The 27,325-nt window shown below is 37.2% G+C and overlaps 1 protein-coding gene across 3 annotated transcripts in view; it reads right to left on the bottom strand.

Annotated features, from left to right (window-relative positions):
• CPEB4 (cytoplasmic polyadenylation element binding protein 4) overlaps positions 1-27,325 on the bottom strand; it is a 68,568-nt gene that overhangs the window by 28,173 nt on the left and 13,070 nt on the right. For 2 of the 3 annotated variants that reach the window (XM_020897903.2, XM_020897895.2), the window contains exons 2-3: positions 20,119-20,200; positions 402-452 (exon numbers count right to left, since the gene is read on the bottom strand). In XM_020897903.2, the coding sequence (XP_020753562.2) occupies positions 402-452; positions 20,119-20,200 (133 nt within the window). The remainder of the gene's footprint in view (positions 1-401; positions 453-20,118; positions 20,201-27,325) is intronic. The other variant, XM_020897909.2, reaches the window with a different exon arrangement.

Here is a 27,325-nt window from a genome sequence, read left to right on the forward strand (position 1 = left end):
TTTCCTGATTTTAGATCTCTGATTACCTTCCCTTTCCTTTTCCAACTACACAGAAATGGTTTTCGTGTTGACATTTCAAAGGTCACTCTACAGAAGCAAACATTGAATTAAGCCATTCTTTATGTGTCATTATGGGATCCTCATTTATTTCCATTGTCACCAGTTTTAAGACAGCAAATTAGTTGGCTCTCATAGTTTAAAAAAAGTTTCTGCTCTAATTTGAAGGACTAGTAATTATTCATAAAGTATCTGACAGATTAATAGCAACTTGCAGTTATCACTGCAGGGCAAACTAATGTCATTTCTCCACCTGCTGAAGCACAACTACTGCATTTTATAACAGTACTAACTTGTTTCAGTTCTGTGAATTTCACTAGGGTGAATCAATTATTATCACTTACCATTAATAAGCAGAGAGCTATCGGATCCTGGATATGAATAGTTTAGACGACCTAAGGGTAGAAGAAGGCCATTACTGTATTTTTTTCATAGATGGTTTAAATGTATTCAACAGCAAAGCTGAATTAATTGCTTAATAGGCATTTTAAAAACCATATTATGGGAATAAAACTTAGCTGTGCTAATAAACACACAGAGTCAGAGGACATACCAAACAGCATGTTCACAAACATTCAGAAGGGAAAGCCTGAAAGTGGGAAAATAAAACATCCTTATATTTCACTATTCAGTCATTCTGATTTCCAAATCCCCATCCAAAGCAATCCTAACACCATGATGTTCTCATATCAACTCCTAATAATAATCTTCATGTTTTTCCCCCATAAATGTGCAAGTTTTCTTTCATGTACAGTTCTTTACTGCTTTTTAAAAGTATGTAGCTAGCAGTAGTATTTTTTATATGAATCATAACAAAAGTGCCAGTTTTATGCCTACATGTATAGACATGCCAGTAGGTTTAAATTCACATCTAGGGGAATAAATACAGAAAGTAAAGGAACACATTTCACTGTACTTACACATGAAGAAAATAGAAAAGCACACAGCAAAATGCACAGAGGCAGAAGAGCAGTCAATAAATGCTGGGTTAATTTTCTCTGAATATTGAACCTAAAATGGGTACGCAAGATACCCACGAGAAAAGGGCTTATGAAAGTCTAAAATTTTTGGAGGATACACCATCTTCCACAAATAAAGGGGGGAATGCATTTCCACTCTGGAAGAGTTTCTACATGTAAGTTGAGTATCCAGACTGCACATACTATGAACCTAGATCTATGCTATAAATTATAAAACTCATTATTACAACATTTTTATGTCTCCATATTCCACATGCCCTTCATACGAATGGTAAGGAACCCTCAAGTCTTGCTCATCTAAGCAATGGAAAGGGGAACTTGATGGTTAATTACCTACCAGAGTACAGCACTCTACGCATCAGGAGTAGTGTGAGAATATAAAATTGACTCAGAATTACAAACATTCCAATTAGGAAACAGCAGTTTAAACTCTGACCCCACAGAACCATAACAGACTCTCCAAGACAATAAAAATGGTGGGTAAGCAGAGCTTCTCCCATGACGAGAAAGCCTTTCAGGATGCCGGGAAGACTCCAGACTCCAGACCCCACCTAGTTGCAATGAGCACTATGGGAGCCAGTACGCGGTCCTATTCACCACCAGCCACACATTTAAAAGTATTTAGAAAGGAACTTTAGACCACAGCTATCCTCCAATCTCTCAAAATCCTCTTTCAAATAGTCTCCACAGAAATAAACTCATGCTAAGAAAAGAGGAAAGTGTTCTCTGTTGCTAATAGCTTTAATTAATCCACATGTGAAACTTGGGAGTCTAATATAAAACAAAATCTGAAAGTTTTTCTACAATTTAAAACCAAATACAAGGATTTTTTAAATTGCAAATTGATTCACTTAAAATTTCAGTGTGTTCCTGTTTAGGGAGGAAAGGGAGGGATGGAGACAGGCAAGGAGGAGGTGAAAATTAACTTTGATATTTCAATTTCTTCCTAAAAATTGGCTTTGTTATTTAATGTTTATATACACAGCCAAGTATCTAAATCCAGTGAATTCCAGCTTAACTGCTTTAACTGAAAGCCCAGATCATATGACCTGTCACAAGAATATCTTTAAAAAAGCACAGACTTGAGATGCTGGAACAAGAACATGACCTTAACTGTTAAAAACTTGGGAGGGAGGGAGGGCGCGAGGGAGGGAGGGGTAGTGTTTCTGAATCACTTAACTCAGAGCAGCAGCTGATTTTCTGTGATGAAACACCTGCATTACTTTTGTAGCTGTAAAACCCTTTAGTCAATGAACTAATAGTTATCACTCATACCATTTTTATCATAAAACACTTTTTAAACAGATGATATAAATCAACACAGAAACAAAAATATTTAATGATATTAACTGAAGTTAAGTTTCTGCTATTTCTAAAAAGATACTCTTAACTTTTTAAAAAGGTAACATTAATGAAACCAAGGCTGTTCTGTATGAACTATAATGCCTCTTATTTGATACTAAAAAAGGATAATTAACAATGAGAATCCAAAGATAAATTCCCACACTAGCTGGCCCAATTTAACTAGTCAAGTTCCATCTTATCAGAAACTCACTTTGGGGTACCTTTTAAGGAGAAGGAGATAATATTTCAACAAAACAGGCACCAAAATACCCCCTCACTCAGTTCTCTCAGTCTGCCTCAACACACACCTCCTGAGATGCCACCCTGCACTCACTAAGTAGGTATCCTTTGAGACTTTTTCTGCTCCTCAGACTTCTAAATACTGTAATTCTATCCCTTAGCCAAGACAATAGGGCACTGAAGAATCACTGGCAAAATTTACAGTTTAACTCTGAAAGTGATACTTGTTTTTTTGTTTTGTTTTGTTTTTATTTTTTGACCTGTTCTTATGATGAGTCCTATTGGGCTGGAATCAGTTATGCCCTCTGTATAGAAAATACACCTGTTAAATATTTTGGTAAACAAATAGCAATACTTTCTATTTCAATTTTAAAATATTAGCTGTGACATGAGAAAACTTTTGGAAAAAAACTTTCATAATGCTTCCCTACCCTACCTACCCTATCCCATAAATTCTTTCTATAATTAAAATATTTAGAATCACCCATTCATGACATCTATGATGAAGAGCGCAGCCCCCTCCCTTTCTGGAAGCCCTCTGGAAGCTCGCATTATAAGCTCCATGTTACTCTAAAGTCTTCTACAAGCCTTTCACATTCTCCTGTGTCCCTTTCATTTCTGCTCTACTGCTGCTGCTGCTAAGTCACTTCAGTCGTGTCCGCCTCCGTGCGACCCCGTCCCTGGGATTCTCCAGGCAAGAACACTGGAATGGGTTGCCATTTCCTTCTCCAATGCATAAAAGTGAAAAGTGAAAGTGAAGTCGCTCAGTCCTGTCTGACTCTTCACGACCCCATGGACTGCAGCCTACCAGGCTCCTCCGTCCATGGGGTTTTCCAGGCAAGAGTACTGGAGTGGGGTGCCATTGCCTTCTCCATCATTTCTGCTCTACAGATGCCAATTTTCACCAGCATTTTTGCATTTTTCTATTCCATGGCTAGATTACTAACAACCCCCTCCCTCCCTCCAAGACCTCTTTGTTTCCAATGGAGAATATTTTCAAATCTTTTTTGTTTGTTTACTTGTGTTTTTTTCAATTATTTTCCCTAGGGCACCTTTCCCAAACAAGAACCCCCCTTTTCAGATTAACTCACCAAATTTTATTTCTATCTATATTGCAATAGGCAACCATCTTAGGTAATCATTTCAGCTACTCACTAACTATCTTATCTCTTTTAAGTAATAGCCCCTCTCTTTAAGCGCTAGAGCTTCGTTGTTGCTGATGCTGTTATTAAACCTAGGTATCTTGAGTTTCCTGTTGGGGCACCAAATAAGCATTCAATGAGTTTATTCCACTGAACTTAAAACACCATCATTTCACAAATGAATACACTGAAGTAAAATAAAAATCTAAACATGAATATAACCCAGTGTGAGTTTTGTTTTTTGGTTTTTTGATAACTCATTTATCTATAAACATAACCCAGGCTTTGGTACATTTAGAATTGAATTCCTCAAGGGAGAAGGAAAGCATTAAGATTTCTGGCAAGTGAATCTATTTTGTGGATAAAATTCAGTCTTTGGAGGGTCTTACTACTGATTATGTTATAAATACAAAGAAATACTGCCAGATCAGCAGTCCTAACCTTAAGGGACGCTATGACAGGAAAAGTAGTTGTCCCTGTAGGCCAGCTGTGGCATTTGGAGCCAGAAGCCTGGCATACATCATGCAGAAGGCATAGACTATATTTGGTGACATGACTCAACCTAGCCAAATATAGGCAACTGATACAGTGAGACTCTGGGGAACTACACTACCAAATTCTACAGCTTAGAGAAGATTCAGATTCCAAGGAGGCATTTGTGAGTTGGAAAGAACCAATATTTACCAACCAGAATGACTAAGAATTACTGGGGGGAGGAGGTGTTCAAAAGAACAGTATGTACTATCATAACTATCATATTAAGATACTAACTAAAGTAACCAAGTTAATAAGATGAAAGAAGGGAAAAAAAACGAGGAGGAAATACTCTAATAAATTAGTATCTCTTATTTTCAAAATTAGGTAAAATAAGTTATTTTCTAAAAACTAACCCAGATAGTATTGCTACCAATGAAACCCAGATAGTATTGCTACTGATGATGCAGCAGGAAATGATATAATAAATGCTGCCATTTCAAACACACAAGCAATAAAAAATATCAAATGTTCTACAGTGCTATTAGATTTCATGCTATGACCTTCTCTTTTTCAGTCATGCGAGCATTGTTGGGAACATGGTATAGGCCAAGGAAGGATAACAGGGGACAACTCTGCAAGGCTGTGTAAAATACATGCTGACCAAAACAGTGACAAACAGCCTGGAATTCTGAGTTAATTTTGTTAGACATCAACAAAAAGGGAGAGGTTTCAGTGCACAGGCTTCCCTGACGGCTCAGACAGTAAAGCATCTGCTTGCCATGTGGGAGACCTGAGTTCCATCCCTGGTTTGGGAAGATCCCCTGGAGAAGGAAATGGCAATCCACTCCAGAACTCTTGCCTAGAAAATCCCATGGACGGAGGAGCTTGGTAGGCTACAGTCCATGGGGTTGCAAAGAGTCAGACACAACTTAGCGACTTCACTTTTCTTCCTTGTCAGTGGACATCACTAAAATTTCTCACAGGGAAAGGATAAGCATGGACTTAGGTCCATTTCTAAGACATATCAAACAGTTTACGAACACAGCACAACACTCACACAAATATATTCATACATATACATACACATTATTTGTTGTTGTTTAACTAGAGATGTTTCTCCTGGTTCTGCTCTTACTGCCATAAATAATTGTTTAAAGGAGGTGCTGTTCCTATCTTTCTACATTTGCTGTTTTTACCAATACTGTCAGATTTGCAGCAAGATGGCACTGTGGGGGCCTGCACAATGTAAGCAAGGCCCAAGAAATGATAAATTCAATTTCTGAATACTAACTTTATACTTAAATGCAGAATACATATCAATATGAACTGATTAAAATGTGCTCATTATATTCTATCACTTAATGATACAAAGGTCATTTTGTGTTTTATTGTTGGCATGTGGGAATATTAATTCTTCGACCAGGGATTGAACCCACTGTGATCCCGGCATTTGAAATTCAGAGTTTTAACCACTAGATCCCCAGGCAAGTTCCCAAAGATAATCATTTTTAATAATTCCTTCCACTGACCTAAAAGTAACTCCACAAAGCATAATCAGTAACCTTATTCTACCTCATGACCTATCTGTGATACAATCAACTTCCAGTAAAGATGTTTCCATGCAAAATTATGAAGGAGACACCAGCTGGGACTGACATCAACTGGATGAAGGGTCTTGCCTCCCTTCCCTAAAAGCCATTTAAATTACACACACACACACATGCATACACACACAATTCAGACTACACAAAACCCCTTTCCAGGATAGATTTGACTTTCAGTTTAAAGTCTGGAGCTTGTAAAAAATACTTTAATTCTCTTGCTTAACTCACTGCCATTTCTCTTCGAGATACTCTAGATATTCAGAACTACTGGCCCATTAACTTTCTCATCTGGGTCCCTTCCTCTGTCTGGAATGCCTTCCTTTCTCTCTGCCTCCAGTGTTTCACCACTCAAGCCCCCTCCCTTTTATCCAGGGGGCGTCTTTCTTAGGCCCCACATCCTATGGAAGGTACCTGCCCAAAGCCACCTGCTCCTTGGTTCAGACAGCCCTATCAGCTCCATACAACACTCTTTACACTTACTATATACTGTATTTAAATCACCTATTTCTAAACTCTCTTCCTCTAGGACAAGAAAATCTTTGAGGACAGGTTTTGGGTCTCACATCCCAGAGCTTAGAGCAGAGAAAGGCACTCAATAAAAAGCTGTCAAGTAAATAAAACAGAGCTAGCAGCTAGTGGTCTCTCTGGCATGCAACAGGCAGTGCAACGTGTAGAGCTGGACCAATCTCATCCAGTGAGGCAGGTTCAAGTCACTTAGCTTCTCTGAAGTAAAAACGGAGATATTTCCATGCACATGTGAGAAATTCATAAGATAACTTTTTCAGAATGCCCAGAAAAGTCCCCCTGGATAGATTATGTGTTCAATTAATAGTAATTCCTTTCCCTTCAGTAACTTAAAAGTCAGAGACAATTAACAGTTTCCCACTTGTGAGAGAAAGAAAGAGGAAGGATTCCTCCTTGCCAAGTAAGACCCAAACTGGAACCCTGAAGAAGGGAGTGGCCATCTGGGGGATTTTTCAGCTTCAGAGAAATGAGAGTTTGCTAATATTCTAACTTACAAACAGGGATATAATTCTTCTTTCAGGAGATGAGAGAAAAAAACCTAACTCTTTTCTTTTATGATGGCCAAACTGGCAAAGTAGCAGCAGTATTTTAGGAAATGAAAACTCTAGAAATTCAACTTAAAAATATTCTTTTCAATAAAAGCCAAAGAAGAGCTTCTTTTTGTGCCAAGAGCTCAGATTTAATTTTTCAATTGTGATATGGTAGCTGAAAATCAGAGTATAGAGGGGGAAAAAAAAAAAGACAGAGAAAATAACATTTTATCTTTAAGATAAGTAAAGTCAATGGGCTATGTTTCTACAGATTAAAGAAGGTTTCATAAGGGCTGCTTTAACTACAACCAAGGGCAGGTATAAAGGTGGAAGATCTAAAAGCATCTAAGAATTTCAGGCAGAAGGGAATGTCTAGAGAGACACCAGCAAAGAGCTGACCCAATTAAGGAATTCAAAAGATTTCCTACTGCCAGTAAACCTAACAACAAACCAGCAAGCAGGAAGGCTATTTTTACCCTTGCCAGAGGCCTTCTGACTCTGGATGCTACATCCAGAGGACACAGCAACAGGATAACTTGCCTTAAGAGGATGTTATGATACCAGCGATTAATGGCAACTTTTCAAGCTTTAAAATATTAGGCATACTTTTTATTCAGAGTAAACCAGCCAAAGCCAGTTAAAAAAAGAAAAGATAATATAACGGAAAGAAAAGTGGTAAAACAGACCGATGGGTAGTAAAAAAGTTTTAAGCAATCTAGAAACAAAGCCAAGGCAGTTAAAATTAAAATTAATTAAAATTAATTAAAATTCTATCTTGTAAAAAGGTTGACTAAAACAAGCATGTGTTATAAGAGACATATTTTAAAAGAACCAGTGGTTAAAAATAAATAATTGTAGAACTGACCTGAAGGTAAAGATTTTGAGAAGTGGCTCCCTGCACTGACACGAAGATCAAGACAAATTTATGGAGTTCCTAGGGACTATAAAATAAGCTTGCAAATGACTGAGAACTTTAGAGACAAGCCACTCTTAACATTGGTTGCATGCATGCCACGTCGCTTCAGTTCTGTGACACTGTGGACTGTAGCCTGCAGGCTCCTCAGTCCGTGGGATTCTCCAGATAGGAATACTGGAGTGGGTTTTCATGCCCTCCTCCAGGGGATCGTCCCGATCCAGGGATTGAACCCAAGTCTCATGTCTTCTGCACGCACAGGTGGGTTCTTTATCACTAGTGCCACCTGGGAAGCCTCTTAACACTGGTTACTGAAGTCCAAACCCCAAAAGCAATCAGCAGTCAGTAACTGGCATTCTGCATACGCACCTATCAGCAACACTAATCACTTACTGAATATAAATTCTGATGACTTGATTGAACCTTAACATTCACTTGAATTTCATATCTAATTTCATTTGTTATTTCTCAAAAGGCCCTGTTCTTATTTTCCTTTATTAATACTAAAGGCACTTAGTCTTCCTCTTATTCATTAGTCTTCAAAACTAAATAATAAACAGGCTGTTCGAAGATGTCTGCAAGTTATCTGGAGGATAAGCTGCATGAGGTCAAGTCTTATTTTTTATTCCCTGATATATCCCAACAGGCTAAAATAGTGTTTGGCACTATCTGCTTGATAACATATTTGTTTTATGAACAGCCTCTCATAACTTTAGACTTTACATATATATTCAAAGTGGTTCTCAAAGCAGAATGAGGGTGGGGTAAGGAGGGAAAGCAGTCTATCTGAATCACTTCTGGAATAAACATGCTTAAGTCTCACTACAGACCTGGTGAATCAGAAAGAGGAAAAAGAAAAAGCCAGCTTGGAAAAGTTCCCTCAGTGATTCCAGACCTTCACCCTCTGAAAGGTACCCTCCAATAAGAAATCAGCAGGTGTGTGAAATCTGAATTTTTACAGAAGATTATGATAAAATACAGATTTTAAATTTTGTCCCAAGTTTCCTACAAAGAAATTAAGACACTTGAATGCCTAAAGTATACTAAAATAAACATTTTTAATGTTTGTCTCCTCATAAATGCCACACATAAATATCTATTGTGTGGCTACTGGACCATCAGCCGGAGGCTATGTGTTCCCATCCTGATTCTCTAGGCACCAGTTAGTTGACTGACTTCCAAAGCTATTGTATCTCTCGGAACTATAGTCTCTTCAGCCATAAACTGGAGACCACAAAACTCACATGGAAGGTTATTGTAAGGATTTAAATTAGAGATAATTTTCAGAAGGGGCAAAGCATAAAAGTCAGAGAAATGGTATCAGAAGTAATTGCCCTTTGACTTGAAACTTGTTGTTAACACTGCTTCCTATAAAGAATGTCCAGGTCCACGTCAAAAAAGAAATATATAGACCAGCATCAAATGTGCACTGTGGTTTACTGCTACCCAATACATGGAGCGGGAATTTAAGCTGAAGCTAAAATGTAGAAGTACTACATGGCTTGAAGAAGGCTCTCTCTCCCTCCTAACAAGGGCGCTGTGTTACCCCACACCAGGGTGCACCCCCGTTGTCACAGGGCTCCCTGTGCCCCTGGCACTCTGCCAGCTGTAATCTGAACAGTCCACACCCCTAGCCATGCTTCAAAAAGCAAAAAGATGGCTACAGATGCCCCCAGAGACAACATTCCAAAATGCTAGTAATACGTGGTGGAGATGATAAGTTAGGATAAGGTAAGTGACTCCTTACTCCCCCTTTGTCCTCATCCTCACCATTTTCCTCTATGGAATTCCTTTTTCAGTTATGTTCTTTTTGGTAATGGGGAACATTCTAATGGCAGGAGTTTAAAGCTGCACAATTAGAGAAGTTCTCCACAGCAGTGTTTCGTAACATTTCATAATTATTAAGACCTACACTAATCAAAATTTTTGCAGAGGCTCCCCACCATAACTGAAGCCCTCAAGCCCCACTTCAGTGGATATTACAAGTAAAACCATCACAAGAAAAGCCCTTAATAATAAAAGGCTACTGTGAATTCAGCAACACCTTTAAATGTATTTTCATTGTATTACATCAGCATCTGCATGCTTTAAAAGATAATCATGCAACATACACATAACAAATCTATCATCTAACTGGAATGCTTGGTTCTAACAGTGTCCTGAAGTGAAGTGAAGTCTCTCAGTCGTGTCCGACTCTTCGTGACCCCCATGGACACCAGGCTCCTCCGTCCATGGGATTTTCTAGGCAAGAGTAGTGGAGTGGGATGCCATTTCCTTCTCCAGGGAATCTTCCCAACCCAGGGATCGAACCCAGGTCTCCTGCATTGTAGACAGACGCTTTACCGTCTGAGCCACCAGGGAAGTCCAGCAGGTTCCTGGATCCCACCAAATAATTATCACAGTGGAAGAGGCCCCATGATCCACAAATTAAGAACAGAAACATTACACAAAGCCAAGTGTAAACAACTGCTTTCTAGACACAGCATTTTTAGCCTGTCTCAAAAAGAAAAAAAAGCACTCTAGAAACAAAGCCTCCACCCAAATGAGCAGATTTGACTGATTTCTGGTTTATCCCTTCTTCCAAGCTACTCAACAGTAAACGCTCACATGAAACCCATATGCTGTTTTCAGTCATTAAACCTTCAACCTTGACATTTAGGAATACCATGCCAGAGACTGCGAGGAATTGCTGATAGTAATTTAAACTTCACTAAATTCAATCCCTTCACTTCCTCTTTTAGGTGAAGACACCAAGATCTAGAGGGAAGTGACCAACTTAAGCCATGTAACTGCTAATGGCAAAACCAGGTCTTAATACACTCCTCAATGCTTCTCTTTATTTCTTACATTTTGGGAAAGTCTACTATAAGCTAACAACTTCTGATCTTTTACAATAAAGACATCAAGTGGCCAATTTAAGTATCTCCATTTAATTCACCATGACAGACATTTACTATTTGGAATATTATAGCCAGTAGAAGTAAAGACTTTATTTTTAGATTCTTTATACAAATTAACAGTAATTAATCATGGCTGCTCTTCAGAAGATCTGCACTTCAGTGCTGGTTCTCAAGAATTAAAAAAAGTTCCTCTAATTGGTTGATTCCTCCTTCTCTTTCCCAATGTATAGCAACTGGCATCAGCTCAACTGGATGGATACCAAAGAGATTATGGAACTACTTTCCCTTCAGAGTTTCACTAATGTTCTTAATTTACTGGTTACCAGGTAATAAGCAGAATAAAAAAGAGATCTGCTTTTAGAATGGAGTGCACTGATGTGGGACTGAATTCAGACTCAGTCTGTCAGACAAATCAGACAAAATAATGAAGCCCAGAGGCAGCCAGGCCATCTCCATACCTGACCTGAAAAGTAGTAACTAGTTTAAAAGTGAAAAAGGAGAGTGGAAAAAGTTGGCTTAAAACTCAACATTCAGAAAACTAAGATCATGGTATCTGGTCTCATCACTTCATGGCAAACAAATGAGGAAACAGTGACAGACTTTATTTTGTGTGGCTCCAAAATCATTGCAAATGGTGACTGCAGCCATGAAATTAAAAGATGCTTGTTCCTTGGAAGAAAAACTATGACCAACCTAGGCAGCATGTAAAAAAGCAGAAACATTACTTTGCCAACAAAGGTCTGTCTCAAGGCTATGGTTTTACCAGTAGTTATGTATGAATGTGAAAGTTGGACCACAAGAAAGCTGAGCACCAAAGAATTGATGCCTTTGAACTGTGGTGTTGGAGAAGACTCTTGAGAGTCCCTTGGACTGCAAGGAGATCCAACCAGTCTATCCTAAAGGAGATCAGTCCTGAATATTCATTGGAAGGACTGATGCTGAAGCTGAAACTCCAATATTTTGGCCACCTGATGAGACGAGCTGACTCATTGGAAAAGACCCTGATGCTGGGAAAGGTTGAAAGTAGGAAGAGAAGGGGACAACAGAGGATGAGACGGGTGGATGGCATCACCGACTCAATGGACATGAGTTTGAGTATACTCCAGGAGTGGTGATGGACAGGGAGACCTGGCGTGCTGCAGTCCATGGGGTCGCAGAGTTGGACACGACTGAGAGACTGAACTGAAGTGAACTAGTTTAAAACTAGTTAAAAGGTACTCCTTTTGCAAATTTTTACTGCAGAACAGCAACAAGTTCATCAACACTTCTCTCTCTTCCCTCTTTTAAATTTGGTAGTGAGGAGAGTGGCAACATGAGGGGAATAAATAAGGAGTAGCAAATAAAGAAATTAACAAATCAGGTATACACAACTGATAAATGAATAACTGCCTACAATATTTAGGTTGAGATTCCATACATTTCAGGAAGAAATAATTTGTGGCACAGTTATGCAACTGTTCTGCTTCCTGTTGTTAAATTGAATGCAAAGAGAATCTCGGATATTTTTATGAGAGCTATGAATCAAGTGGCATGGCTTCCCCTCCCTCAATGTCAGCAAATGACATTCTGGGATTATATAACAGGATTAAGGAAAGTCTTAAACCTTCACAGACAACTCACCATTGTATTACTCCATAATCAAAAGGGCTTTCATTATGCAGATTAATAGCATATAGAGCTGTTCTAGTAGCTATCAGGAAATGAAACAGCAAGTCACCTCTCTACAGAATTTTACCATATAGAAGGAAAAAACAGAAAAATAATAAGTGACACTATCAAAAGGTACAATATACTATTGTTAATTTGGACATGAGGCATGAACAAAATGGATCTCTATAAATGTTCTGGACCTCCTTCTACTTTTTATACATTAGGGAGATCCCTAATATTTTGACACTGACAACCTGCTGACAAAGTCTGAAAACCTTACTACTTAAATGCTATTCAGATTTCACTTCTGAATGGAAAATAATATTATTATCTGTCCACGTTGTAATATCTATATCTATTAAGTTTTACACAATACTTAATGTGAAAATGTACATTATAGAAAAGCACTCATAAAATTGTTACCTGATTGCTGCTTGGGTTTTGATATGGTATTTCTAAAGGTAAACTGTCACATATATTTATTTCTTTACCAATAAATATTACCAATTTACCAAGAAATTTATCAACTTCTTTACCAATAAATATTACCAATATTTATTTCTTTACCAATCCCTGCCCTGAATGTGAGTCTAACAAAATTAAATCACAACAGCCATAAAGTATATGAGCTTTAATATAGCTGCAAAAAAAAGAAAAAACTGTGTGAGTGAAAAGCATCTTTAGAAATAGTTAGGCTTTTTAACTTTTTAAATAACATAAAAAGTTTATTGTCACTTTCCCCTCTGGCCCCCTTTACCCTCACTTCTCAACTGGGTAAAAACAGTGTTACAATAATGTTTTAAGATGCCTACTCAATTTTCCTGGACTCAAATAAGATTCTTTGTGTTCAACGTTCAGAATTAAGATATGGAGACTGCTTGAGTAATTATGGACCGATCACGGATGACATAAGACAAATTCCCCTCTTGTGACACCTACTTATATGATTTTCAGAACAAACAAGAACAAGGGTCAATATTTCATCACCAACACGTGGAGGGCAAAGGATCACTACTTTGTATTTACCAGCACATGTTATATAAAAAGTCCGGCAGATGAGGATCTGGCCAAGGCACAAGGGGCATTTAGTATGAACCAGGTTAGTTTCAGTTTAGAGCTTAGAATAAGGAAGACTTCAGTCTCAGGTTACCAGCACATCAGTGTTCACAGACATCCCATTCTGTTCTCCCAGGAATTTCCCTTTCCCCTCCTCCCCTTGAAAAATTTAAAACAAAACAAACCTGAAACAACAGCAATCCTCCAACTTGGAAAAGTACAGTCACACAGTTTGAAACTCACACCTTTGTAAACTCTGCGTACACAGTGCTATGAGGAATCAAAAGAATCCTGAGCAACACTGAACCAGAAAGGAGTGGGTCTGAATTCAGAAACCAACCTGCACCAGGAATAGAAAGACAATCATGGCCCACCACTTTGTCCCCTCCTTCCTCACAAAGGAAGTTACCTCAACACAGAAGCCCAGGTCCTATCCTTCAGCACAACTAAGCAAAAGAAAGACTGTTTAGGATGTTCCATTTCAGCAGTCAGGAAAGGGAGAGTGTAGAAGGAGAGGAAATCACTTCACTTCTCAACAGCCACACGCAAAGTTTATTATAACCAAGTTTATAAACTGTATTCTCTGCTGTGTGCCTTACTCCATTACTCAAGAGGCTTCTAAGAGTAAGGCAATTTTCTCCTCCTGAGAGCCCTCTGCTACTCACTCCCCTGCTAGGCTGCTTTGAATTATTTGGTATCATCCAAACTGAGGAAGAAAGAACCAGCCAGGTTTGCAGGGCAGCTGCCTGTAAGATTCTTGAGTCTTCAAGGCTTGTAGTATTTAAAGATATTCCAATTCACCAGAAGACATGTGATACCACATAATGGTCATTTGCTAGGAAAGAGAAATTTGACTATGAATCCAAGTATAATTTAGTTGCTCTTCATTATCCATATCTTCTCTATGGTACTTTTTATCATGCACCATTAAATATGGTGCATATTTAAGAAAAATATGCATTGAAGAAAATATGCATTTTTCCTTGAAGAAAAACGTCCATCTAATCCTTTAAAAAGGTGACTGGGGACTGGGTTGCATAGTAGTACATAGCTGTCTTTCCACAAATTGCCACTGATTTAAACAGAAAATGATGAAACACTATAAGAAATTATATCCCCCCACCACTATTTCAAATAATTCATTTTAATAGTGTAGCAAGAGAAATTACTTTGTAAAAGTTCCTTTCATATTTAAAACTGCATGTACTCTGAAACTCACATTTATAACTGAATATAAAATTTAGTCCTATTTTCAGAAACTCTGATGGAAGGTTTCTAGAGCTATCTCAGTGTACATAAAGTCATATACAATATCTGTTCAAAACATCTGTATCAGTATATAACACCTGTTCTTGAAGACACAGAACTACGTGACTACAATTTTATGTATAGGAATATGAAAAGAACTGTGGATCCAAGGAAAATTTAAGGTTTTCTGGTTATTACTTATGATATCTTTTTAAAGTAGCACTAACTTTACTCCTTCCACTGCTGTAGAGATACAGAATTTAAGTAATTATTCCAACAGTCACTCTCTCTCTCACAGTGACACAAAAAATCTTACTCAAAATTAACAAAACTGGCTTTGTGTACTCAACTTTCAACTGACTTCCATGATTTTCTTCTAGAGAGATTATTTTAAATGGTTTTTCTTAGCAACAAAGAAAAGAGGCACAGATGGAATCATCACTTGTGCACTCGTTTAAGCATTTGTTTCAAACAAATTCACACATATGAAAAATAGTCGGGGGAGAGCCCTCTAATTTAATGTGCAGATAAAGAAAAAAATTCCCAGAAGTTATTTTAAAATGCAAGGTCACAATACCTTAAGCAGTCAGGAGTTAAAATACATAGCATTTGGGGGATAGGTCCAGCTCTTCAAATAAGTTCTTATTAAATGAATATATGACGCAAGTAAGGCACTAAGGTTTAACTGCACAACACACTCCCACACTTACTCAACATATGCAATAGGTTTCTCGGGCACCAGGGGAATATGTAAAAGACTGGCACTTTTAAATAACTTCCATTTCTGAATGCAATCATCATTGCCCACATGCAAATTAAGTATTTTAAAATGCCTGAAACTCAGCGAGACTGGGGTAGATAACACTGAGCTCCCCCTTCCAAAACCTGGAAGCAAGATGCATTTTGTAACAACATGAAGAGTAAAAGACTCTAATTTCACAATATTTCCAGGAAAATTAAAATGGTATTCTGATCATAACTTAGTTAATTAATATCTGAAGAACAACTATACATTGTTTTGACAATTTACAGATTGCCTTTGTTCACTCAATAATTTTGCTGTCTCATTAGGCTTTCCAGTGAAATGAAGCAAACTGGATATTAAATTGTTTTCATATATAGGATTTAAAACACTCAACCACTAATATGAAACTATGGATTGTTCAACTGTCTGATATCTGATAGTTTTCTTTCTGATAATTTGTCTCTTTATTCCAGTGCTGTCTCCCTCTGCTTCCAGTAATAACCATAAACCAGAAAACTGGTTTATGCCTATATTCCTTTATTCCATTCACATACAGAAAAGAAAAAAAAAGCCCCTTAATTTTTAGAGGACTCTCCTACATATACTGAAAATAATACCATTTCATGAGTCTTTATTTCTCTGTGTCCACGCTATGCTTCAGAGACTGAAAGCAGATGCACTGGCACGTGATTTTAATCTATTTCATGCTGCTCCATTTCTAAACAGTAAGTACCAATTTCACAGGCAAGAGAAAACACAAATAGCACTAAGATACAATATTTCCCAAATAAACATCTCAGCATCTACAATGGTAAAAGACTCTCCTGTCCAGGTGAAGGAATTACTTGATAAGCCTAATAATCATTGTAGCAATGTGCAAGCTGCCATCTCGGAGATAACTCAAAAATTGGTGTACAGCGCAGGTTCTTAGCTTATGAGACTGGGTATACAATGAGGAAAATGAAATCAGTCTCTGGGGAAGAACTGCTACAGATTGTCACTGGTGTTAGCTATGGAGAAGGCAAAACATAATTTCATGGGTAAAAATAACATACAGACTTGCCAGCTGATCAGTGAAAGGACCTAGAGATAAGGCAGAGGGAGGACCTTTTCCTCTCAAAGAGGTAAACCTCTGTACATGGAGAAGATGATAAGAAGCCTTAAAATTCTTAGAAAAACTATTTTTAAATAAACTGTAGAAAAAAAACCTAATGTAAATTATGAAATGAAAGCTAGCTATTCCGTTTGCACATTTCTTTTATCTTTTTAAAGGCTGCTAAACAAGCCAACTGGAATCAACAGCATATTCATAAAAAAACTGAAAAATTATATTTGAAAGTTAAAAGTTTTTAAACATAGACATATTAACATCTTGTCTGTTGATGGCAAAAATAAAATTTTAAATCCACTTTATTAAGGGAGTTTCTTTCCCCCCCCCAAAAATAAGCAAATTGAATTTTTTTAATGTAAATAAATAATACAGCCTTACAAATTCATTCAATTGACAGATATTGTATAAACTTTAGGCTTTATTATTTAAACATATACACACAAACCACATATCTATGTGGGATTGCAAATGAAAATAAAAATAAATGAAGTCATTCAAAATACATTTTATAAAATCATTTTAAGATAAAATGAACCCAAATATAAAATCTGCCTCCACATGATAGTTTTTTAAAAATAATTTTCATTAATTCTTTTAATTGCATCTTTATACCATCTTTCTGAAAGCCATATTGTTCTACACTAATCTCACAGAAATAATGCCTATTTTCTGTCTACTCTATTTCTAAGGAAGCAAAGCACATGAAGAGTCCACTTATTTCCCTTAAAATGGATAGGCATTATTACTTTAAAAGGAAAGAGGAAAGTCTGACAAGAAATAAAGTGTTACCATGAGCAAAACTGCATTGCAATGGACTACAATGGTACAAAGTTCATCATATTGGTTTAAAAATAAGTTACCTTGGCACCTTATATTGAAACTGGTTTTCTCATTTGATAAGCATGAAAACAGACAAATAGATGTTTAGTAATAAAAATCAATACCATATATTGAGTGTTTTCTCAATGAACTGGGCAGTATGCTAGATTTTACAGACATATCATATCATTTAACCTTCAAAATCACCACAAACCAGTGGCAGAACAGCAATTTAAATCCCAGTCTATCTGGCTTGAAAACCCATGGTCTTTCCATTCTTGCTTATTTCCTCTTATAAATCACAATTTTACAAAATCTTTGTGTTCCCATATTAGATCAATCAGGTTTAATTCTGTCACCAGACTTCTTTTATCTCTAGAAAATTAGTCTAGGTGATTATTTAGGTAAATATTGGTAATAAGAAATTTAAAAGGGAATATGGTGACTCAGATAGTAAAGACTACCTGCCTGCAATGCAGGAGAGCCATTTTCAATCCCTGATCAGGAAGATCTCCTGGAGAAGGGAGTGGCTACCCACTCCAGTATTCTTGCCTGTAGAATCACATGGACAAAGAAGCCTGGTGGGCTGCAGTCCATGAGGTCACAAAAAGTCGGACATGACTGAGCAACTAACACTTTCTTTTCATAGAATAAAGGCAGAAGTTTATACAATAAGCACTTAGTGAACTAGAAAAGAAAAAATGAATCTGAGTTGTCCTGACTATATCTGATAAACCAAGCAAATGTTGTTAATCCTATTGGAAAAATGTGTACAAACTCTTATAAAAATACTAGAGGCTTACTTCTTAGAAGTGAAGTGAAGTGAAGGTCACTCAGTCGTGTCTGACTCTTTGCGACCCGATGGACTATGCAGTCCATGGAATTCTCCAGACCAGAACACTGGAGTGAGTATTCTAAAAGGAATACTGGAGCCTTTCTCTTCTCTAGGGGATATTCCCAGCCCAGGGATCAAACCCAGGTCTCCCACATTACAGGGGCATTCTTTACTAGCTGAGCCACAAGGGAAGCCCTACTTCTTAGAAGCATGACATAATAAAGGGTTTATGACTGTTTCTCTGATAAAAGACACAGGCACTTATCATGAAAATGAGTTCTAATTATTATCCCTAGTATCTACAACATAAGAGAAGAGGCTCTTAAAAGAAGTTGCTGATTAAATCTATTTAAATCAATTAAGGAAACAACCACAGATTCACAGCAAGTTACAAAAAGTAGTACAGAAACTCTGTGTACCCTTTACTCAGTGTCCTTAATTGGGAACACCTTATGTAACTATAGTACAAAACCAGGAAAGTGAGACTGTACAATCCACAAACTATATTCAGATTTCTCCTTTAGCTACTTTATTTTAAAAAGTGTGCAGTTCTTCTGGTGCTATGAAGAGCCTTAGACTCTCCTCATTTTTCTGCTGGGAAAACAAACGGTCAGAGAGGCTGAAGGACTAGCCAAAGTCAGAGTGCTAAGAAGTAACAAAACAAAAAGCCAATTCTGAAAGACCATCTTTCCTCAGAAACAAAGCATACAACCCCACTGGAGAACATCAGAAGTCCATAAGGAATTCAGTAAAGACATTCAAAATAATCCTATTTCAAAATCAGAGAGATACATATTTTTTCACATATTAGTTTTCATCTTTCCAGACTTAAAAAAATTTCTCATTAAAAAATTTACTGTTATAGGTCTGCTGAAAAACAGTTTTACTGCATCAGCAATATGGTAAACCAAACAGAAAGAAAACTAGGGCAAGATAGTTACCACTTAAAAGTCATAGGCTCCGTGTCACCTTCGATCCTAGTATAAAGCTGTCTTGGCAAAAAGCAGGCTCATAAACATTGAATGAATGAACAATTTAAGTGATAGGACCAAATATACCAAACAACCCAAATGTTTTTAAAAACAAACAGGAAAACTTTGCAGTATAATAAAATGAGAATTTTTCCATAAAAGTATCTATTTTGTGGGGTAGTTTTCATAACATCAGAGCTAGAATGGCCCTTAAAAAACACCTAATCTGGTCATTCTCAACTCTGGCTACACATGAACATCATCTGAGATATTAAAAAAAAATCATAAGCCCCATCCCACACTTGGAACAGGGCCCAGGCATCTATTTGTATCTTTAAAGTTCCCCAATATTAAGTCCCTTATTATAAAAGTGGTTCTAAGTACTTTATTAGAGATGAAGAAATTGAGGCCTAGTCAAACTGCAATATCTTATTCAGTAAAAGAATTGAGACCAGAATCCAAGTGGGAATAGCATGATTTTTTTAACATAATATATAAAAAGGATTTCAAGAACAACAAAGTTTCATTTTAACTTTGACACTGTTGGCCATTTAAAAAACAAAAAACAAAAAAACGTGAAACTAGGCCAAAAGATCTATCAACATTTGAACTCTTCCTAGTGTATAGTTATTGTCATTGGTGAACAGACATACAGGTGAGCAATACTAAGCAGGTTTTGCCTGAAAGACAAAAAATGAGAAGCACGGTTCCCATCCTTCCAGTTAACCGCCCTCCCTTAGCAATTAGCACTCTTGTAGTTCCCTTAACTGGTGTTGTAAAGAGCTTGCACTGGATGTCTATCAAGTAAGTTTGATTTTTGAACAAAATGAGATACATGTATAAAATAGATGGAACTGGATCTTTAAAATGTGAACCTATAATATTTTCCATATTGCTCATCAAGTTACACAGATAATAATACACATTTTACACTATTTACTAAAATCAAATAGTTACATTTGGGAAATTACCTTTAATCGAATCATTTTCAGCTCTCATTATGTCAATGAGTGAACTCTCCAATGAGTGCATGTCAAAAGTCCTGGGGCGATCCTGTAAACACAAACAGCCACAAACCACTTTTAAAATAGCATATAATTATAAAAGAAAATAATAAGCTGCATCTGATGGGACACAGATCAAAAAGCAGGAATTTTCTTCCCTCTCCATGTAAGGCACATTATTACTACACTTTATTTTTAACACTTGCGAAACACCAAAATCACAAGTACCCAGGACTCAGCAAAGACTGACTTGATTTCCAATAATAATCATCAATAAAAGCATTACTTTCAAGAACAAAGCAAAAACTATTCTCATATGGTTAAGAATATTAAATACATATAAAAATAGAATTCATAGTCTTTCTCTGTCACTTAGGATTTCAGTAATGTGGCAAAGTTTACCAAACTTGTTCCAGCAGTAATCTGTTAAGGTGACATGTACATGTGCTATTCAGAATAGCTATATTTACTTATAAGCCAAGATCTGAAAATAGTCATCAAATGTCTACAAGACCACTAAGTGACCAAGTAGTCTTGATTTTTCTGCCATTAGAATAAAGGGAAGACAAGATATGAAGAACACTGCTGGTCTCAACCTTTAACAAAAGGGACTTCATGAGTGGGTGAGGAATCTGAAAATATACAACCATGCTGATGCTGCAGCATTCTTCAGGGTATTAGAGATCACTAAAACCAAAGTTTAGCTTGATAGTGAAAAGGAGATGAAAACATTTTCAAGTTAAATACTAAAGGGAAAGCAGTACAATACATGTTTCTGACCTACCTTGAGAATAAATATACACCTACAAAGATTATTAAGGTTATTAAAGAAAAAGGGGCTTCCAAAGGAATTTTAGAAGCATAATTTCAGAACTCACTCTTCAATGATATTTTTCTCTCATTACTTTTTAATTCAAAGTTTTGGCCTACTTTTATCCCCCCCACCCCCTTTTCTTTCAGACTTGCTAGGATCTCATTTTCCACATTCCAGCTAACTTCTAGAACTTTAAGTTTGATAGAGTACTTCCTCCATCTTTTGATCATTCTGACATTTCTCCTTTGTCCTTCTATAACACTACTCACCCTGTACTATTCTTCTTCTTCCCTGAAATAGGGACCACTCCTCCTGACCCCACCCACCAAACAGATATCCAAAAATGTTCACTGTTATGGGACACAAACTATTTTTTTTTAAGTTCCACAACCTGAAGGGTCCAAGGGTAGTTATACTTGGATATAATCTATACTTAAAGTAGACAGTGTTACAGGTTTTTTCCCCTGTGATGGCAGGGGATAAAGATGGGAAGGGGAGTAGATGTCTTAACATGCTCTTCTGCTCTAAACTAGTATGGTTCCCCCAGAATATCTTTCCCACTTCTCCTCCTGATTCTTTTCTCACTGTCCTCATCTTCTCAATATGGTCAATAGAGAGAGGCAAGAGGACAGGTGGCCAGAATAAGAACTTCTAAGTGTGTTCACAAAAAGGAGAAACTCTTCTGTTTTTAGCCTTCCTCATCTCAAGCACTGAATTAAATCAAAACTTTATTGCATATTCTTTTGGAAGTCAAGTGGATTTGAGGCATAACTGGAGAAAGAAGTTAAGAACAAATTCCACTATCTCATTCTGCAGTCACTGGATCTGTCCTGCCTTCAACAATCTATAAGTCACACCCAAAATCAGGCCAGCCACTATCTCTATTTCCACAACAAAATCAGTCTTGGAGACACTAATGCTCAGCATCTTCACTTACCTATGTCCTCTGACTGTCAGTTTCCCAAAGGTAGGAAGTATGTCTTACATCAAACGTTCCCCATGTGTACACTTCCCAAAGGGTGATGGTGTGTTGAGATGTTCATCTCCTCAACACACAGGACTGCCCAGAGGGCCTGATATGGCAGGAACTCCCTGGCAGACGATTTCTGCTTCTATATTTTCATTTTCTACGTATGCCATGATGTGAAACAGGCTGAAAAGCCTTGTTCCACGTGTCTGTTTATCACTGTGCCTCACACAGGGTCTGGCAGCTTAGAAAGCACACACATTTCCTCAACTGATGAATGAATGAATTCCTCTGAGTAATTTTTATTAAATGTTGAAAGTATTTTTCCTCTCCTATTTCCTTATCTTGAGCTTTGTTTTTTAAATCCCCTTTTAGAGCTGGGCGGGGTCAGGGGGTAGGTAATCAAAATAAAACTGTAATGGCTGTGTGGGAGATGTAAGAGGAGACCTCAGCCTATTTTTTTTTTTAATGCAACTACAGTAGTGAGCAACCTGTGAACTTTCAGGACTTACATTTTGCCAATCACTGAATGACAAGAGCACCCAAGAGAATCAGTTGGGAAAAAAAAAATAGTGTTTTTGTTTGGTTTGTTTTATGACAGCTGCTTCTGGTAAGTCAAGAAGCATCCTTTTCACCTAGAGGTTTCCAAATGTGGTAGTGGAATTCAGCAAAGCCACTTCATACCACCCCACCCCAGGACTCTCCAGACTATTGTCTAAAACATAAAGATTTTTGCTAAAATAACAACCACTGACTTATGATTGGTAGAGTACATTAAAACTAAAATCCTAAATGGGTATCTAAATTTTCAGTAGTGCTTGGTGGAATTAAAAAACAAACAAAAAACCCTCTATCCTTTTTATACTTTTACTAGCCTTCCTTTCATTTGTCATAATTTAATATAAATCTGATAAATAAATACCAATATACAAACTCTGACTCTCAGATGCAATGTGTTGAGAAGAATTTTCAGGCTCTGAATGGATTTAGAAGAAAACAGTGCCTCAAAAGACACATGGAAATGCAAGATACAAGTCCTACTGGCACAAGAACCACATTTTTGCCAACCCTGGTCTAATATGTTCGCTTTCCTCGTAGCTCAGTGGGTAAACAATCTACCTGCAATGCAGGAGGCCTGGGTTTGATTCCCTGGGTGGGAAAGATCCCCTGGAGAAGAAAATGGCAACCCATTCCAGTATTCTTTCCTAATATGTCTAACATGTACTTCTCCCCACAATTCAATCTTATTTGAAATTATAATTATTACAACTACTTTACATTTATATAACACTTTGTTTCTTATGATGCTATAGTAATTCAAGCCACATATTTTACCAAGCAAATGTTCTGTTCTCAGACAGGTCCAAAGTTTATCATTTTTGATTACTCTCTCATTGATTTTTTTCTATTTTAAATATACAATTTTACCAAAAGGATTAAAGTATAAACATCTGTGCCATTAAGAAGTAGATGGAGGGGGACAGACACAAATAAACCCAAGAAATAAGAACAGACAAACAATGCTGGTTTTTCTGCCCAAAAATCAGAGTGTCAAATCAAGAATGTTCTGATTTCTATGTTTCATCCTTCGATTTTGCCGTTTTGGTTTGCTAATTGAGCCAAACATCATAACCATTTATTTATTTTCTAAAATTCATTTCCCAGAAAGTAAACTAACTATAAAATATAAATTGTTAAGTAATAGAATTTTCTTCTAATCGAACAGAAGAAAATTTCTTCTAATAGAACAGAATCTTCTCAATTTAACTTGAGATGGTGACCAAAATATGGACATCAGCCTAAATCCGTGGAGCTTTATAGACACTAGGAAGTGTGGCATGTCATGTGAGCTTGGGCACTTTCATCCTCTAGACCTCATTCCTGATCTGAAATAGAAAAGAGTCTAATTAAACCTCTAAGGTTCCTTTCCTAGCAACAAAATACATTTGTATTTTAGCTTTCCCATATCCTAAACCAGTCTGTGCTCTTTCAAGATTTGCAGTTTAAATTATAATGAGTTTGACAGGAATCGAAGATGTGAACGAGGATGACTGATGAAAGTTTATAACTTCTTGCCCACAAAAAGGTGGGAGTTAATTAATTTTATTGATTAATAAGAAAATGAACTCTTATAAGTCTTAAAAGGACAGTCATTATGTTTTCATTATGCTATACATAATGCAAAATAACAAGATTTATTAAAAAAAAACACAATTTATTGAAGGGGGAATGTTCTGATTTCCAACAAAAGCTCAAAATAAAACAAAAACACTGATGACTCTATTTTCTTCAACCCGCCACTGCCAGTTTATCTTGGCAACCCACAGACAAAAGCAGATCTATTCTTTATTGAGAATCTACTAAGTATCTGACAATATTCTAGGTAGTTTTTAAATACTGTCATTAGTAATCTTCAAACCTCCTTATAATTTAGATTGTATTATTCTCAATTTTGGAGAAGGAAATGGCAACCCACTTCAATACTCTTGCCTAGAGAATCCCACGGACAGGAGTCTGGGGGGCTACAATCTATGGGGTCACAAAAGAGTCGGACACAACTGAGCAATTAAACAATAATTCTCAACCTAATGATACAAACTAAGACCAGGGGAAAACACAGTTTATTGCACAGATTACTGCTTAGTTCAGCAGCTTAGTCTGGATTCAAGAACCCAAGTTTCACTCCAAAGCAGGTGGCGCTACTCTGGGTAAAATAATGGTCATGACAGTCAAAAGACCACACTAATTAAGATACATATTAGAATAAATGAGACACTCTGCCTGCCTTAAGGGTCCTGGGGTGAGGAACATGCTGGCTAGTACCTAGCAAACAGGAGGCACTCAAGCATCACTCAATAAATGAAAAAAAAAATGTATATAGGAAATATAGGATAATATAAAACTAGAGATACTAAAAACATAAGAGATAGAGAAGGCTTATCTTCCTTCTTCCTGTTGAGATGACAGATCGATGTGGTCCACAATTTTAAGAGACCTAACATGCATCTCTGATGCTTTTGAACTGTGGTGTTGGAGAAGACTCTTGAGAGTCCCTTGGACTGCAAGGAGATCCAACCAGTCCATCCTAAAGGAGATCAGTCCTGGGTGTTCATTGGAAGGACTGATGCTGAAGCTGAAACTCCAATACTTTGGCCACCTCATGCAAAGAGTTGACTCATTGGAAAAGACCCTGATGCTGGGAGGGATTGGGTGCAGGAGGAGAAGGGGATGACAGAGTATGAGATGGTTGGATGGCATCACCGACTCAATGGACATGAGTTTGGGTGAACTCCAGGAGTTGGTGATGGACAGGGAGGCCTGGCGTGCTGTGATTCACGGGGTCGCAAAGAGTCAGACATGACTGAGCAACGAACTGAACTGAACTGAACTGAACATGCATCTTTAGGTTAACTAGAGCCAACCACAGGAGCAGCAATGGTAGTAGTGGTAGTAATATCAGCAGATAACACTTATCAAGATCTAATGCTTTACACGCATAATCTCATTTAATCCTCACAAAATTCTATATAATAAGTGTTCAGTTATTATCCCATTTCACAGATGAAGGTGTAGCTTAGCATGATTAAGTAACTTTATCAATATCAGGTTAAGCAGAGAATGCAGAACGAACCACCAGCCTGACTTTAGAAATGTGAGCTTAACAACGACAAATGAAAATAAAAGACCACCAATTATTTTCAAGGCTCAGTAAACTTGATTACAATGCGGAGATGATTTTTTTATTTTTTTTTTGGTAACCTCAATTGTTGTATTTAATATATTGAGTTGCATCAGTAACTGGTTGGTTTCAGTTTATGTCATCTCCACTTCACAGGGCAATTTCTAAAGAAAAAACCACAAAAGCCACTATGAAAATCAAAGTTGATAAAAATAACCTTCTGACAAAACAAATTAGCATTTCAAAGAGCAAGACCTGTCCTTTTAATATACACTTGAATAATTCTGACTGCCACAGCCAAATAGGAAGATTTACATCAGCAAGTAACTGATGACATGGCTTTTTGTAACATCCCAGAAGTAGCCACAAGAAGCACATGAATCTGTGGGTCTATTACTACCAGAAGGAACAACCTGATTGCAATTATGCCACAAACCAAAATTACAATTTCATAGACTTTAAAAAATATATCCAGATGAATAATAAAAGCCAGTGTTACCCATACTTAAGAGAATATCAGAATCATTTGGAGGTCCTATTGAAACAGCCTACAGAGTCAACACCTAAAGTTTTTCATTCAGTAGGTTTCAGCAGGTCCAAGAATTCACATTTCTACTAAGTTTCCAAGTGAAGATGGGGACCACACTTTGAGAACCACTGAGTTAAGCAAGTCCATTCCACAGGTTAATTTCATTAGATACTTCAGAATGTGATTTATAGCTTACACCCTATTTAACAATTATGATGCAGTCCAGCTTAAATATCAACTATTTTACAGTCTCCTTATGAAGAGAAAGCTTTTACTCTCAAAATCAAAAACAAAGTCCTCTCTTCCAAGCTCTAAGATGCAATTTTTTTTTTATAATTAAGTTCAATTTCAACAGAACCACCACTATAACCACTCCATTACTAGTTCTTGTCTTGTCATACTTGAGTTAGTGTGTTTTAGCATTAGTAGACCTGACTAAAGCACAAGAGTCCCTTGGACTGCTAGGAGATCCAACCAGTCCATCCTAAACGAAATCAATCCTGAATATTCATTGGAAAGACTGATGCTGAAGCTGAAACTACAATGCTCTGGCCACCTGACTCGAAGAACTGACTCATTGGAAAAGACCCTGATGCTGAGAAAGACTAAAGGCAAGAGGAGAAGGGGACAACAGAGGATGAGATGGTTGGATGGCATCACCGACTCAATGGACATAAGTTTGAGTAAACTCCAAGAGTTGGCAATGGATGGGGAGGCCTGCAGTGCTGCAGTCCATGGGGTTGCAAAGAGTTGGACACAACTGAGCAACTAAACTGAACTGAACTGACATTCTTAAGAATCAAAGCCAAAATTCAGCTATACCCTTTACTGTCTTCCTATAAAGACACACATGACTGTGAGCATCATTCTCAGATTGCTATGTATCTGTACTAGCTTTTAGAACTTTCTCTCTCTGGCTTACTCTGGAAGTTTCTCCCTGGTGAAAAAGGGAAAGAAAAACATTTTGATCTGAAAGGCCAAGTCTGTGCCAGTATAACAGTTGCCAAAATAAATACGAAATTTGAGATGCCAGCAGAACCCATAATTAATCAAAGGTAACTATGACAGTTTTAATCCAAAATTTGCCAAAACGTAAATATTTCCTTGGATTAAATATTTAAGGCCACAGACATCAAAAGCTGACAATATAGTCAACTTTCAAGATTCCACTTTCAGATGACCCTC

Source organism: Odocoileus virginianus, chromosome 14 (genome assembly GCF_023699985.2).
Source record: "Odocoileus virginianus isolate 20LAN1187 ecotype Illinois chromosome 14, Ovbor_1.2, whole genome shotgun sequence".
Lineage (NCBI taxonomy): Eukaryota > Metazoa > Chordata > Mammalia > Artiodactyla > Cervidae > Odocoileus > Odocoileus virginianus.